General features: G+C 51.9%; 1 protein-coding gene across 1 annotated transcript in view; it reads right to left on the bottom strand.

Annotated features, from left to right (window-relative positions):
• Nucleotides 1–14,622, bottom strand: part of TNS1 (tensin 1) — a 270,893-nt gene that overhangs the window by 132,561 nt on the left and 123,710 nt on the right. Inside the window, exon 4 of the mRNA XM_007959717.1 lies at nucleotides 1,523–1,564. Coding sequence (XP_007957908.1) covers nucleotides 1,523–1,564 — 42 coding nt within the window. The remainder of the gene's footprint in view (nucleotides 1–1,522; nucleotides 1,565–14,622) is intronic.

The raw sequence follows: 14,622 nt of genomic DNA, 5'->3' as shown, positions 1-14,622 counted from the left end.
GACTCTCTGGACTGGCCAAGGACATTCTGTTCTCAGCGGCCAGCCGGTGGGGTGGCAGTTCAGCTGGAATGAGGAGAAACATACGCTCACCCTCCTTGCCCCCTCATGCTCCCATGATGCCTCTCTGCAATCCCAGAGCGCTGACAGCTCCAGTCAGGCCTGCCCTCTGGCCGCCTCCCCCTGCTGTTGTCAGATGACCCCCACCTGGGCTCTGTGCAAATAACACTGCACATCTGGAGCTATGTGGCTCTACCCAGACCGGAAGAGACCAATGGGGCCAGGCAAGGAGGGGATACTGCACAGGGGAATAGATGGATGGGCAGGGCAGCAGACAGGAAGGCCCCAGGCCCACTAAGGGTGCTAAGAAGCCAAATCACCTTTGCACACTTTATTGCATCTGTCCTGACCCTGAGCAGAGGGGCCAGGTGGGAACATCTGTTAGCATGGAGAAAGCCTTTGAGGTATCAACATCTCTTGGACAGAAAGGGAAACTGAGGTCCAGAAAGAGGGCAGAACCCACCACATGGGAGTTGAATGTTGCAGTCAGGGCTGGAGGTGGCCCGACAGAGAACTCCACGCACAGGCTGAACACCTCACTGCACAGGTTATGTGAGTACTCAAAACCACCTAACCTCACTGCACAGGTTATGTGAATACTCAAAACTGCCTAAGCCTCCAGACACTCTTGCCCCACCCCCAGACACCCACCAACGTCAGTCCCACCACAGCCCCTGTGCACCAGCTGATCTTATGGTGCCCCCTCCATCAAACACCCACACACACATGCAAACAAGGGAACACACGTGTGCACGTATGCAGACCTTCCCCTCCAGCCTCCAGAGGCCTGCCTGGCTCCAGTGGTGAGTCAGGGAGCAGGAGGGAGCTCTGAAGGGTAAGAGGGTAGTGAGAGGTGAGGGAGGAAAGCTCCCACATTCCAAATCAGCCCAGCCGGGATCAGGCGGGAGCAGGCGCCCTCTCCACAGCCCACTACATACAGGCATCCCACCCCTATCCACATTATTCTGGAAGCCTGATGGTGGGGATGAGGGAGGAGTGGAGAGAGAGCAGAAACACAGAGTCAAGTGCCTGAGAAACTGCCCAGATAAAGGGACTCTGTGGATCATGTCATCATCCATCCCCTTGCCTCCCAGCCAAAGGGACAGACCTGTCCTGAGACCAAGCTGAGAGAAGGAGATGTCATAGCATCCCCTGGTCCTGTAAGCCCCAGAGCACCAGGCACCTGGCCAAGCCTGGACACTCAAGATGCCCTTTTATGGGTTTTTCCAAGGACCTGCATCTCAAGATTTGGAAATAGGAGGTCCTGCATCTCATCAGAAGGGACCTCATGACTCATTTCCTCCAAGCTCAGCCTCAGACTAGAGCTGTCACCCCCTTCTCCTCCTTACCTAATTGCCTGGTACCCCTGCTACCATAATGTGCTGGGCTCTACAGTAAGCTACAGCTTGGGAGCTGAGGAAGAGGAAGAGGAGGCCCAGTGGGGCAGGAATGGATTGTCACTCACCACCAGTTCATGGCTGGACGGAGGAACACAGGGGGCAGCCACCTGTGGGAGGAGCAAAGAGAAGCCAAGGTTAGCATCTTTCATCTCTACAGAAACCAGAGCTTCATGCCCCCACCTCCACGCCAGACACCCCCTCCTTCAGCTCACACACACTGAGCCCTTCCAGTTTGAGAGTTCTCCAGAAGACAATGCAGCAACTCGGAAAAACGCAAAGGCAGTAACACTCCGTGGAGGGAGGAGCAGAAGGCAAAAATGAAATGTCCGTCACAGTTACACGTCTATAGAAAACGGGCCTAAGTGAAAGGCTGGAGGTCAATGCACCAGCATCTTAATAATGTTTGGGTTAAGGTAACAAGAAATGGGGCAGTATTTTTTTTCTCTGTTTCCTAATTTTTTTATGTTGGTGGTAGTGGTGGTGGTGACCTTCCAATCGATTCCAACCCACGGAGACCTCATGGGTGCAGAGTAAAACCGCCCTACAGGGTTCTCAAGGCTGTGTCCCTTTGGAGGCAAACGCCAGGCCTCTCTTCTGAGGCATCTCTGGATGGGTTTGAACCACTAACCTTTTGGCAAATAGTTAAGCTCTTAACAATCTGGACCATGCAAGGACTCCAATTTTTTGTGGTTGTTTTATGTCACGTTTTTTTTTATTTATTTATACTATTTAAGATCCCAGGAGCTCTGGTAGTGTAGTGCCTAAGGCACTTGACTGCTAACCAGAAGGCTGACGGTTCAAACCCACCAGCCACTCCTTGGAAGGAAGATGGGGCAATCTACTTCCATAGTGATACTGCCTCAGCAACCCAAGGAGGGGTCACTATGAGTTGGGGCCGACTCGATGGCACATAACAACAACAACATTTAAGATCCTTAGAAAAGGAAAAGTCACCCCGTGTCTTCCTCAATGCCAAGCTATCTCACCCGAAGGTCAGAGCTACAGTCAACTCCTAACTCAATCTGGCAACGTTTCCCAAGTGTGTGGGAAACTAGTTGGCGAGGAGCCTCTGCCAGAGTTCCAGAGAAAGCTGGCGAATCGCTGGGAGCTGGGGAAGGCTGTGAGGCCCAAAAGCATGCTGTATGGATGAACTACTATTGTCAACTCCCCCGTCTTCCTCCTCCTCCTCAGGATCCCAAGAAGGAGATGGCAACTTGGGCCTCCAGACAGAGGGAGGGAGGAGGCGGGTGACTGGTGGGCAGGGGAGGGGGGAGGAGTTTGATTGCTCCCTTCCCTGAGATAACATTCCCCCTGCCAGCCAGGCAGCCAAACTATTACCCTGACAATTAGCAGGGGCATTTATCAGACTCAATGTGGTCTTTTTTTCTAGCCTTTTCCAGCCAGGACACGTTTTTCTTGGAGCTCAGTCCTCAACCTTGGCTTCCATTCCTGACCCAAACACCAGGCAGGGGCCCACACAAGGGACAAAGGGGTGTGGGGGGGGCGTGTCTGCCCTCTGGCATGAGGTCGTCTGGGCACGAGCCATGGATGGCCAGAGATGGGGTGGCTGTCTCCTGGGCAGAGGACAGCCTGCCCCACCACCACCGCCGTGGTGGGGTGATATGGTGAAAGCTCACAGTCCTGACTGGGACTGGCTGACCGGCAGTGGTCACACGGGGCTGGAGCCTCCTTCTACCTGGCCCTGTCCTGTGATCCCACCAGCCCAAGGGATATCCAGGCTTGACACGTGAACTCAAACCAGGACAACACCTGCTTGCTGGTCTACTCTGAGCTCTGGAAGGGGTGGAATGGGCTGGGAGCTAGCATCCCCAGGCTCCTGAGCCAGCCAGGTTACAGATCCCCTGCGTACTCCTTCTCCAGCAGAGGCCTGAATTGATTCTTTCACCCACTAATCAACTTGACGTCAGGACTGTTGGGAGGATCGTATGTGAGGCCATAAAATAAATAAATCTAACAGGCATTGAATACGAACTCTATGAAAAGCATTATTATATTTTATCTGTATTAAGTCATTTAATCCTTTCAACAGCTCGATGAAGCCGGCACTATTATTATCCCCAGCTGAAGTATGTGAGGGCACAGTGAGGTTAAACAACTCACCCAAGGTCACACAGCTGGTAAGTGGCCAGGATTTGAACACAGGGAGTCTGAGTTTACGACTAGATGTAAAGAGGGTGGTGTCACTCAATGAGGATGAGGAAACGTGGGGGCATGATCCAGAGCTCTAAGGTTCTTGACACACACAGGCATAGGGCCATGAGCCTGTTTTCTTAGAAGAGGCCTCTGGGGGAAAAGGGCCCAGGAATGAGGGAGAGGGTAACCAGTGAAAGACCAGGAGGAAGGGGACAGTCTCAGGAGCTGACTGTGACCCTCGGGACTTCCTGCCTACCAGGTCTCAGCCTCAAGGATGCTGCTGTCCCTGCCAGGCACCTTCAGGGCAAGAACCTGCAAATCCCATTCTGGGGGCTGTGAGGTTTCAAACTTATGGGGCCAGGCCCCCCGAGTCTCCTCTCCCACACACTCTAACATCCACGGGTGCCTCGGGGCACTGGACAACACTCTGTTCAGTCCCTTTCTTCTGGATGTAGGAACAAGCTACAGAGGAGGGGTGTCACCTGCTACCTCCACCAGCCCCCAAAGCTAGTTCCATTCCATTGATGCCCACCAGTCTCCCCCTCCATTGAGTAAAAGTGGGTTTCTAGGCCCCAATCAGGGAGATGAGGAAGGGGGTAAGGATACATTTTGAGACAAGGGCAGAATGGACAGGTATTTTCTGAGACATGTGGAAGGGCCTCTCTCCCAGACCTAGCCTAGACAGTGGAAAGAATGGGGACCCAGGTGTCCTGACCCTACTAAGGACCTCAATCTTGGGGGAGTCCAGCGGCTTCCTCCACCATCCACCCACAGCTATGCATGCCAGGCCAACCCGCCCACTAACTCTCTTGTGTGTTTCAATATTTCTTGTCTCTCTCTCTCTCTTTTTTTCAAAGCAGAGAAATGTTTCCTTAAAAGGCTCTCTCCTTCCCTCCGGCACCCTGGCCCATGGCCACCTGCTCAGGAGTCTGGAATGTGCCAGGGAAAGCCAGGGGCTCTGCCACTCTGTGCTCATGTCCTGTGACCCCACAGTCCTGGTGTCAGCAATGGCCGCCCCTGACGCCCCTCAGAGACCCAGGTTTCAAACATGGGGGTGTCTGCAGAGGCTGTCACTGCCAGCCCCTGTCAGCTATTTGCCTCCCCAGGGATGGCAGTGCAGGATTCAAGGGTTCGGACCCAGAAACTCAGCTCTGAGGTAAGCCTCCTTCCCTAGTGTACCTCAATAACTTATCAATACATTGGGGACTGAGGGAGACATATGGTCAAACTTTCTAATCTGAATATATATCAAGTAGCAGTAGCAGCAAACACTTAGAAAGCACTTACTATGTTCCAAGTGGGCAACCCTAGGGGCACAAATGGTGGCGTGCTCAGCTGCTGGCCAAAGCGTTGGGAGTTCTAGTCTACCCAGAGGGGCGCCTGGTCATTAACTTCTGAAAAACCAGCCACTGAAAACCTTACAGAGCATAGCCCTACTGTGTGTGATACACGGGGTCAGCACGAGTCAGCACTGACTCAAAGACAACTGGTTTGGTTCTTTTTTATGTGCCAGGCACTATTCCCACACTCTGTGTAAGTCACCTCATCTCATTCTCACCATAAGTGTAAGCATTATCATCGTCATGCCCATTCTGTAAATGAGGAGAGTGAGGCACAGAGTAGCTACGAAATTGTCCAGTCGAGGAGCCAGGACGCAAACCCAGCCCTCAGACTCCAAGGAACGTGCTCCTGCCCTCGAGGCTGTACTGACTCTCCTGGAAACACTAATTTCCACCCAGCCACTAACAAGGACAACAGTGAGTGACAAAATGCTTGTCACGTGCATCTGTGCATCTGTTCCTGTGCTAAGCACTTTGCTCTCATTCGTTAAAAAAAAAAAAAAAATGAAGTAGATCTTATTATTATTCCCATTTCACTGAAGAAAAAACTAAGGCACAGAAAGGTTAATGAGCTGTCCAAGGCTACTGCAAGCAGAGCAGTCTGGCTCCACATGGAGCCTTTGTGTTGGAGAGCTGAGGGTGTGTCTGGGCGGTGGGAGTGTTACTAGGCTAAACCCCCGCCCCAATCAATGGCTGGTATTTATCAGCCCCTTCACTCACTAGTATTTTCTGAACTTCAGAGGTCCCTGGGCACCATGCTAACAACAAGGCACACCTTTGAGACTCCATCAGGGCACGAGAATCTAAAATGCCAGTCAACAGCCAACCCAGGTGGGAAGCTCCCTGCGTGGCTTGACCCTGTCCTCCTCTCTACCTTCATTCTGTGTGCCAGCCCCTGAGTCCGGGATCCAAACCCAGACACAAGCCGTGTGCACTTCTCAGTCCCTCAAACACACCAAGCTCTGACCCTCCTCAGAGCCTTTGCATATGCTGTTCCCTCTGCCTGGGAAGCCCTTCCCCCAGCTCTCTGCATAGCTGGGACTTCCATCCTTCGGACTTGGGTTAAATATCACCATCTCAAAGCAGCTCTGGTGGTGTAGTGCCTAAAGGCATTTGGTTGCTAACAAGAAGGTTGGTGGTTCAAACCCACCAGCTGCTCTGCATAAGGAAGATGGTGCGATCTACTCTGTAAAAATTTACCACCTTGGAAACCCAATGGGGGTTGCTATGAGTCGGAATCAACTCGATGGCAGTGAGTTAGGAATTCTTTTTTATCACCATCTCAGAGAGGCCCTCCCTCACTACATTCAATTTACACACACACACACACACACACACACACACATACACGTGATTCTCTATCCTACACCTAGATTTCTACCTTCATAGGACTAAGTGTTGTTAGTTACCATCAAGTCAGATCCAACTCATGGCAACCTATGTATAACAGAACAAAATGGTGGCCAGGCCTAGGCCATTGTCATGATCACTGGTATGTCTGAGTCCATCATTGTGGCTATCGTGTCGTGCCTCCCAACCTCGGGGGCTCCTCTTCTAGGACTATCTCAGGCAATATTCTATGGTGACTGACCCCTAAGGTTTTCACTGGCTATTGGAAGCTGATCACTAGGACTTTCTTCCTAGTCTTTAGTCTAGAAGCGCCACTGAAACCTGCTCACCATGGGTGACCCTGCTGGCATTTGAAACACTAGAAGCATAGCTTCCAGCATCATAGTGACACACAAGCACCACAGTACCACAAACAGACAGCTGTGGTAGGCCTAATAATTATAGGTATGTTTGTTCCTTGTCCGTGATCTGTGTCCCTATCTAGGAGAAGTGCCTTGAAGGCAGGGAGCAGGTCTTGTTCATCACAGTAGCCCCAGCACCCACACTGAGCCTGACACACAGTAGGTGTATACTACACATTTGTTGAAAGAAAGAAAGAGACTCAAGGACTGAGGAAGGGAGGCACCTGGAGGCGCTGAGTGGTAAAATCATTGCCATTTGTTAAGCACTTCCTCTGCACCCGGCACTGGGGCCAGTCCTGTCATATGCTTGCTCTTTCTGAGAACCCCCAATCCTGCAGACTCAGCAATACTGCCCCCACTTTACAGATGAAGAAACAGAGGCTCACAGAGGTCAGGAAGCTTGCCCAGGTCACAATAAGCTGGGAAGAGGCAAGCTGAACGGGGAATCCTGGTCAGAGCCTCCAGGCACTGCTTTTTTTGCAGACCTAGAAAAACCCAAGGACCGTGCTAGCACTGCCCCCATCACCCCACTACCCTGAGCCCAACTGGGTGACAACACCCATCTTCAGGACCCCGAGTAAGACTTAATGTCTCAGCCATGTGTGCATAAAATACCAGTTCCTTAACCTGCCTAGCCCTCCAGAGGGGCTCCCCCACCCACCCACACCAGGTCTCCGGGGCTGGACAGGACAGGACTGGACCTCAGTCGGTGAAGGCAGTATTTCATAGCATCCAAGCAGAAAAGTCTTGCTGACACCTAACTTACATCCCTGCCCCAGCCAAGTCCTGCCACTCATCTCTAAATGACACCAAAAGAAGGGAGGGACGCTGGGGTTTGTGCACACCACTGGGCTCAGCGCAGCTGACTGCTTTATACATATTGTTTTACTTATTATTTTTTTAGGTGAAATTTACATAACATAAAATTAGCCATTTTCAAGTGTGCAATTCAGTGGCATTTAGTGCATTCACAATGTTGTACAACTACCACCTTTATCCAGTTCCAAAATATCTCCATCACTCCAAAAATAAACCCCATATCCATTAAGCAGTGTCTCCTAAGTCCCCCTCACCTGTCCTTGGCAGCTACCAACCTACATTTTATCTCTATAGATTTACCTGTTCTGAATATTTCATATAAATGGAATTACATACTATGCGACATTTTGGGTCTGGCTCTTTTCACTTGGTCTAATGTTTTCAAGGTTCATCGACATTGCTTGGCAAGTTTTTGACGTAAACAGGCTCAGAGAAGTAACTTGCCCAAGGTCAAACAGCTAGTAATAGTAGCAGTAATGGCAGAAGTAGGAGTCCCCAGGTGGCACAAACGGTTAACACGCTCTGCTGCTAAATGAAAGGCCGGAAGTTCGAACCCACCCACAGGCACTTTGGAAGAAAGGTCTGATGCTCAGCTTCTGAAAAATCAGCCATTGAAATCCTGTGGAGCACAGTTCCACTCTGACACACATGGGTCACCTTCAGCAGGAATTGAGTCAACTCACAGCAACCAGGTTTTTTTAGTTGGTTTTAATGGCAGAAAGAGAAGTTTTTTTGCATGTTTACAATGTGTGTTGGACATTGTTCTAAGCCCTTGCATATTTTATCCCTTTACTTCTCATAATTCCCTCTCCCCCATGAGGTAGGAATTAATATCCCCATCTTACACGACCTCAAACAGTCTCCTCAACAATCCTGTGTGACTCTGAGACAGCCCAGTCACCAAGTGCTAGTACCAGGATTGGCACCTGGATCTGCCAGACTCAAATATCCGCTTTTCCGACAACCATGCTGCCTCTGAGTGGAACAAAGCAACCAATGTGGCAGAGGTGCCAGGGCCTGTGGCAGCGCAGAGCAGAGAGAGCGCAGGGATCCTGGGCAGGCTGCATGGAGGGGCCTCTGAGACTCACAGACATGCTGATTTCGCCTGTCTCCTATGTGTGCTCCCTACAGCCTCTGTAAGCCGTCAAGGGCAGGAGACACATTGACCATTTCAACAGACAACCCCTGGTGCCTTTCTCAGGGCCTGATGCTGATGCTCACTGGGCTTGTGGATAAGACAGAGATGGGGAAAGGCATTTCAGCTGGAAATAACCATTATGAACAAGGCATGGAGATGCAAACACTTGGTGTGTCCAAAGAACCACTAGAAGGCCCCTTTGGCTAGTATACAGGATGGATGAAGGGAAGAAAGACGGATCATTGAAAGGGAACGAAGGGAAGAAGACTGGCCACAAACTGTCTTTTCAGGTTTGACTGTGTGGAATTTTGAACGCTCAGAAAAGAAGTTACGACTTTTAGCTGCCAGCACTGGGGAGCCGCTGAAGGTACGTGTGTAAGAGAGGGACTAGGCTGAACCTATGCTTCTGGAAGAGGTTCTAGAGAGGGCCCCAGGGGAGGTGAAGGGCGGCGAGCTCAAGACAAGCAGGAGAAGTGCAGTAACAAAACCAATATACCACAATCATGATTCTCTCCACCCCAACAAAACCCACCTATGCACAGACCTCCCTGAGCCCTACCCAGAACATGGAAGGGCACTGTTCCCCCACTGTCCCCTGCAGGACTGTCTCCCTGGGTTCCCTTCCTGCCCTTCCCAGAACAGTCCATCCTGCCCAGCGTTCTGCCTACTGCTCACCCTCTGAGCTCTGGGCAAGGCACCTGTGGCCAGAGCCTTGATCAATGAGGTGACACCAGAGAGGTCAAGAATAACCCAGAGGATGATCCCAGGACTCCAGCACCATGCTTCTAAGGAAAGAGCCGGATGACAGGTCCAGCATCTTAGAGTCCACACTCTGAGTCCCCTGGGACTCCATCCAGAAGGCCCCAGACAGCCACTGTTGACCGGGCAAGGGCAAGCTGGGAGGCCCAGCAGAGTGGACCAGCAGCTGGGTTGGAAGCCAGGGTGGGAGGTATGTCTGCAGCCCTTCAGGACTGCAGGATGCTCAACAGAAGGGGACTGCCTTAAAGGGTCAGACACACAAGGGGCAGGGCCCCAGCATGGCTCACAGACACTAGCCTCCCTGGGTGGGCCTCAGGAGGGGTCCTGAGGTGGCCACTGGCCTGGCTCCATTTCTTCCCCAGGTCATTCACCACCTGCCTCCCCAGGGCCAGCTCCAGCCCCTCCTGGCTCCCCCGCCTGCCCTGCTGTTTCCTTCCCTAATACAGAGTTCTGCTCAGAACCAGGAAAGGAAGTGCATCAAGTTCCTAGAGGCAAGAAGGGGCCTGTTCCCAGGGACACCTCAAGCCAGGGGAGGATATTCTAGCCCAGAGTCCCCTTCCAGAACCAGAGGGCCAGCCAGGGACAGGGAGGGGACCTGGCCCTTTCCTCAAAGCCAGCACAGGCTCAGACAGAGAACCTGGGGCAGACGGGGCACAGGTGAGCCCCAGAGGAAAGGCTCTGGGCACTGCCCCCTTGTGCCTCAGGCCCCCAAATGCTCCTGGACAAATCAACCTGACCTCTAAGTTCCAGCAGCTCTCCACATCTCCCTAGTCCTTCTTCTGGCCTTAGGGACCCTCTTCTCAGGTCTCACCTACTGGCCACCCAACCCCACTGCCAGCTCTGCACCCCACCACCCACTCAAGATTCCCACTCTCCGGACAGGGAAGTTTCTCCTCAAGGCAAACACTTCCCCCACCTCTAAGCAGGCCCACACCTCGAGCAGCTCTGACCCACAGCACTCGTCCTGACACAAGGGCCACTCAATATCCAGACCTGGATGATGAAGGGCAGGGTGGGGTGTGCCGGCCCCTCAAGAGCCCTGAGGAATGAGGACTCTTTGCCAGAAGAGCCCAGCAACAGCAAAGAGGCTAGGGGTGGACCCAGCACACCAAGCTGCAGGCTTCCCAACCCTGAGACCTGAAACCAGTAGGCCTCCCACCTACTGAGGCTGGTCCCCTTCAAAGCGATCCTGAAAGATGGCATAGGGGGCACTCGAGCAACCCTCTCTGCAGGTTTAGCTGGTACAGACCATCTTTCCTGAAGATCTGCCTCCCTTGAACTCAAGCTGGGATCCCAAGTGCCCAGCTCAGGGGTGACATCCAACCGCACCCTACGTCAGTGAAGCCAAGAGAGCTGAGGTGCACACTAGGCCTAGCTTCTTAGGTACAAACCCTAGTGAGCAGGAGAGTCAGAGAAGATGGGCTCAGCCAAGAGGTATAAGAGAAGCCAGTCAAGAGCCAAAAGACAAGGGCGTACAAGCAAGGTCACAGGGCAGCACTGTGGGGGCAAGAAGGCAGGGCTGAGCCCAAGGCTTGACTTGGTCAGCACCCCTGACTCACAGTCGTGCCTCCTCCTGGGCACCCCAGCCCAGCCAGTGACAACCTCCCTTCCCTGTACTCGAGCCACGCAAGTTGTTCACACCGGAAACTGAGCGTCCCCCTTGATGCCTTCCTCCCTTCCAACTTCCCTCGCACAAAGCCTGGTTCCTCCTCAGCCTCTCTGAGCCACCCCACCCCCTGTCCTGTTAATCAGAGATCATTGCAACAGGATTCTAGCACGGCTCTGAAACCCTCAGTCTTGCCCCCTCCAAACTACTCTCCACTTGGCAGCCAGGGAACTATTTCTAAAATGTACTTCCAGTCATGTCTCTCCCCTACCTAAAGCCTTCTGATAAAATCCAAATGTCCTAATATGGCCATGATGGCCCTCCAGGACCTGGCTGTGTCTTCCTCTCCAGTCCTATTTCTCACCTCTCTACTTGCTCCAGCTAGAAGAAAACACTTCCAAGTTTACTTTTGTTCAACACTATATACTCTTAGGTAAGGATTATGGGCCCATTTTACAGATAAAGAAATGAGGCTCTGAGAAGTCATACAGTTAGCCCAAGGCCACCCACTAGTGTGTGAGGGAACCAGAGTACTGCTCTGGTGGTACCCAAAGCCTCAGCTCTCCCTGGGCCCACAACACCTTTGCACAGCTGGGAGCCATAGGAGGAGTTTCATGGAGGGAGGGCCTATGGGGTGGCAGGGGCAGGAAGGATGTCACGGCTGCGGGAACAGAGAGGAGACCAGTTGGCTGGGCGCATATGGCAAAATGGAGAAATCAGGTCAGCCTGGGGGACCTTGAGTGGCCTGAGGCCTTTAGAGTCACTGAGGCAGGATGGGCAAGCTGAGGGACTAGTGGCCAAGAGTCTGGCCTGGAAGAGGAGGCTGCAGCTGAGGTGAGGAGTGAGGAGGCTCTGAGCTGGGGCAGGGAGCAGAGGAGAGAGGTGTACAAGGGAGCTTGACGAGGATGTAAGAAACAGAGGAGCAAGGACTTCAGAGAAGTCAGACACTGTTCAGGCACCCAGTCTGAGAGTCTCAAAGACAGCCCCACTAATGCGTTGACACAGAGTTGATTCTGACTCATAGCATCCCTACAGGACGGAGCTGAACTACCCCATAGGGTTTCCAAGGCTGTAATCTATCTTTACGGAAGCAGATTGCCACATCTTTCTCCTGCAGAGTGACTGATGGGATTCGAACTGCTAAACTTTCAGTTAGCGGCTGAGCACCTAACCACTGCACCACCAGGGCTCCCTTCGGAGGCAGCAGGGCCTGTATTACATAAGCAGAGGTGTTGGACAGTCTGACATGTAGGCTTCCGAGTTCCCTTCTCCTGTAATCCAAAGAGCCGGGAAAACCCCACACCTTCCAGGCCAGGAAAAGGGACTTGACCTGAAGCAGGGAGCTGGGTGACATGACCTCTGGCGGCAACTTCCAACCCAGGGAACAGAGCTTCTAGGAAGTTCCTAGAAGAATTTGGTCAAGAAAGGGCTGTGGTCTGTGGTCAAGGTTCTGGTGGAACTGAGGGCGGGGGAGGTGACAGACCTGGGAAGCAAGACCATGCATTCATTCAACATTTACTGAGCGCCTCCATGCTGCCAGGCTCCCAGCTGGGCAGGGAAGGTGAAGAAAAATGGCTCTGCCTGGGAAGGGACCGTGTGGCCCAGTAGAGGAGATAGGCATGTAAGCAGAATTAGACAGCCGCCCAGTAACTGTTCTAATGGAGATAGAGAGGGCTGTTATTTCACTGGGATGAGTCCATCTGTTCTTCCAGGAATTGCACCCCAAGGGAGGCTGCCCACCCCACCCAGTAACCAAGGGTTACTGTCCCTAGATGAGAACTTTAGGGAACAAAAGTCTTTGACCTTAAGCTGTGCGAGAACAGTAAGGCAGGAAGGATGCATGGGAAAAAAAAATCTAAGTGCAATGGGAAAACCCAAGGAGTCAGAGGTCTCAGGAACTGCCGAGGAACGCGCTAGCTGTCCACTGGGAAGTGCTAGAGTGGGCTGGGCTCAGGGCAGTGGAAGGAGGGAGGGGGCTGAGCCAAGCCCAGATAGAGAATTCCAGGGCTGGGGAACACCTCAAACCCACCCAGAAACCAGAGGGTCCCCTGCCTTCTTAAACTCAGTCATCATCTGCCCATGGGCCAGGACACAGCTTCCAGGTCTCTCTCCTCTAACACACACACACACACACACACACACACACACACACGGTTCCTTGCCAACAGCAGGTGTTTAATGCCCCGTTTCCTCATCTCAAGGATGTCATTGATTGTATGGGGCACCGGCAACTAGATAACAGCTTTTAAGGGAGAAAACACTACACTGAGTGTGCACGTCAATTGTGAGATTTATTTCCAATTTTAGAAACATTACAATGTAAGAGACATCTCAGATGTGAAAGAATGCCTTCAATTGTTGTTGATTCCTTGGGCTCCCTAGGCTGTCCGTTTCACTGCCCTGTGCTGCTGACAGCCAAGAAGTCCTTCCCAATGCCTACGTATCTCCTTTCTTAAGAATTAAAGCCTTGTCAAAAGAAGGAACAGGGTGAAAACGAAACCCAACCGTATGTTATACAGGAAAAAATTCCATAACCCCAAAGTCTATCTGTAGCCTTTTAAGTTCTCTGGATCCTCTCCTCCTGCAAAGATCATTTTGCCTCTTGGCTCTTCCAGAGAGCTCTGTTCCTAAGCAAATCTTGGTGGCTGGGAGCAGCTCTAGTTCCGAAAGATTCTAACACCTTCCGTCTGTTGATCCTCGCTTCCAGATTCCTGAACACACCAAGAGGCCACAACATTCCAACAAAAGCCCAGAAAGTGGGGTAGAAAAAGCGTTAGTTTGGGAGTCAGTCATGTGCTCAAATACTAGTGTTGCACAGACCAGCCACTGTGACCTGACCTAACTTCCTTGAGTTTCAGTTTCCTCATCTGGAAAATGGAGCTAAGGAGATCTACCTTGCAGAGGACTGGGAGAATGCAATAAAGTTGGCTGAGATGGTACCAGTGAAATGCCTGGAACATAGAACATGCTCAGTAGGCATCAGTTCCTTCTATTTCACACCCAGTGCCATTGCAGCCACCTCTCTTTGCCTCAGCATCTTCATTTATAGTGCAGTAAACTGCTGGTAGTGTAGTGCCTAAGGCACCTGACTGCTAACCAGAAGGCTGGCGGTTCACACCCACCAGCCACTCCTCAGAAGGAATGTAGGGCGATTTACTTTCATGGTGATACCTCCTCTGAAACCCAAGGAGGGTTTGCTATGAGTCGAGTCCAACTTGACGGCACATAACAACAACAACAACAAACTGCAAAGAAGGAGGTCTGGTAACACAGTGCCTAAGGCATCGACTGCCAACCAGAAGGTTGGTGGTTCAAACCCACCAGCCACTCCACGGAAGGAAGACCAGGCAGTCTACTTCCATAAAGATTTACCACCTCGGAAACACAGTGGGGGTCACTATGAGTCTGAATCAACTCAATGGCAGTGAGTCTGGTTTGGTCTTAAACTGCAGAGAGCTTACCACATGCCAGGCACAGTCTAACCTTTTCACGCATCTCCGTTTACACAGTCTTCTTCTCAACCTTGTAAGGTAGGTTCTATCCTTATCCCCATTGCATTGAAGAAGAAGGTGAGGAACAGCAACAGAATGAGAGAAGG

This window comes from Orycteropus afer, unplaced genomic scaffold (genome assembly GCF_000298275.1).
Source record: "Orycteropus afer afer isolate SDZICR_OR568_19922 unplaced genomic scaffold, OryAfe1.0 scaffold00002, whole genome shotgun sequence".
Lineage (NCBI taxonomy): Eukaryota > Metazoa > Chordata > Mammalia > Tubulidentata > Orycteropodidae > Orycteropus > Orycteropus afer.
This window is presented reverse-complemented; position numbering and strand designations above follow the sequence as displayed.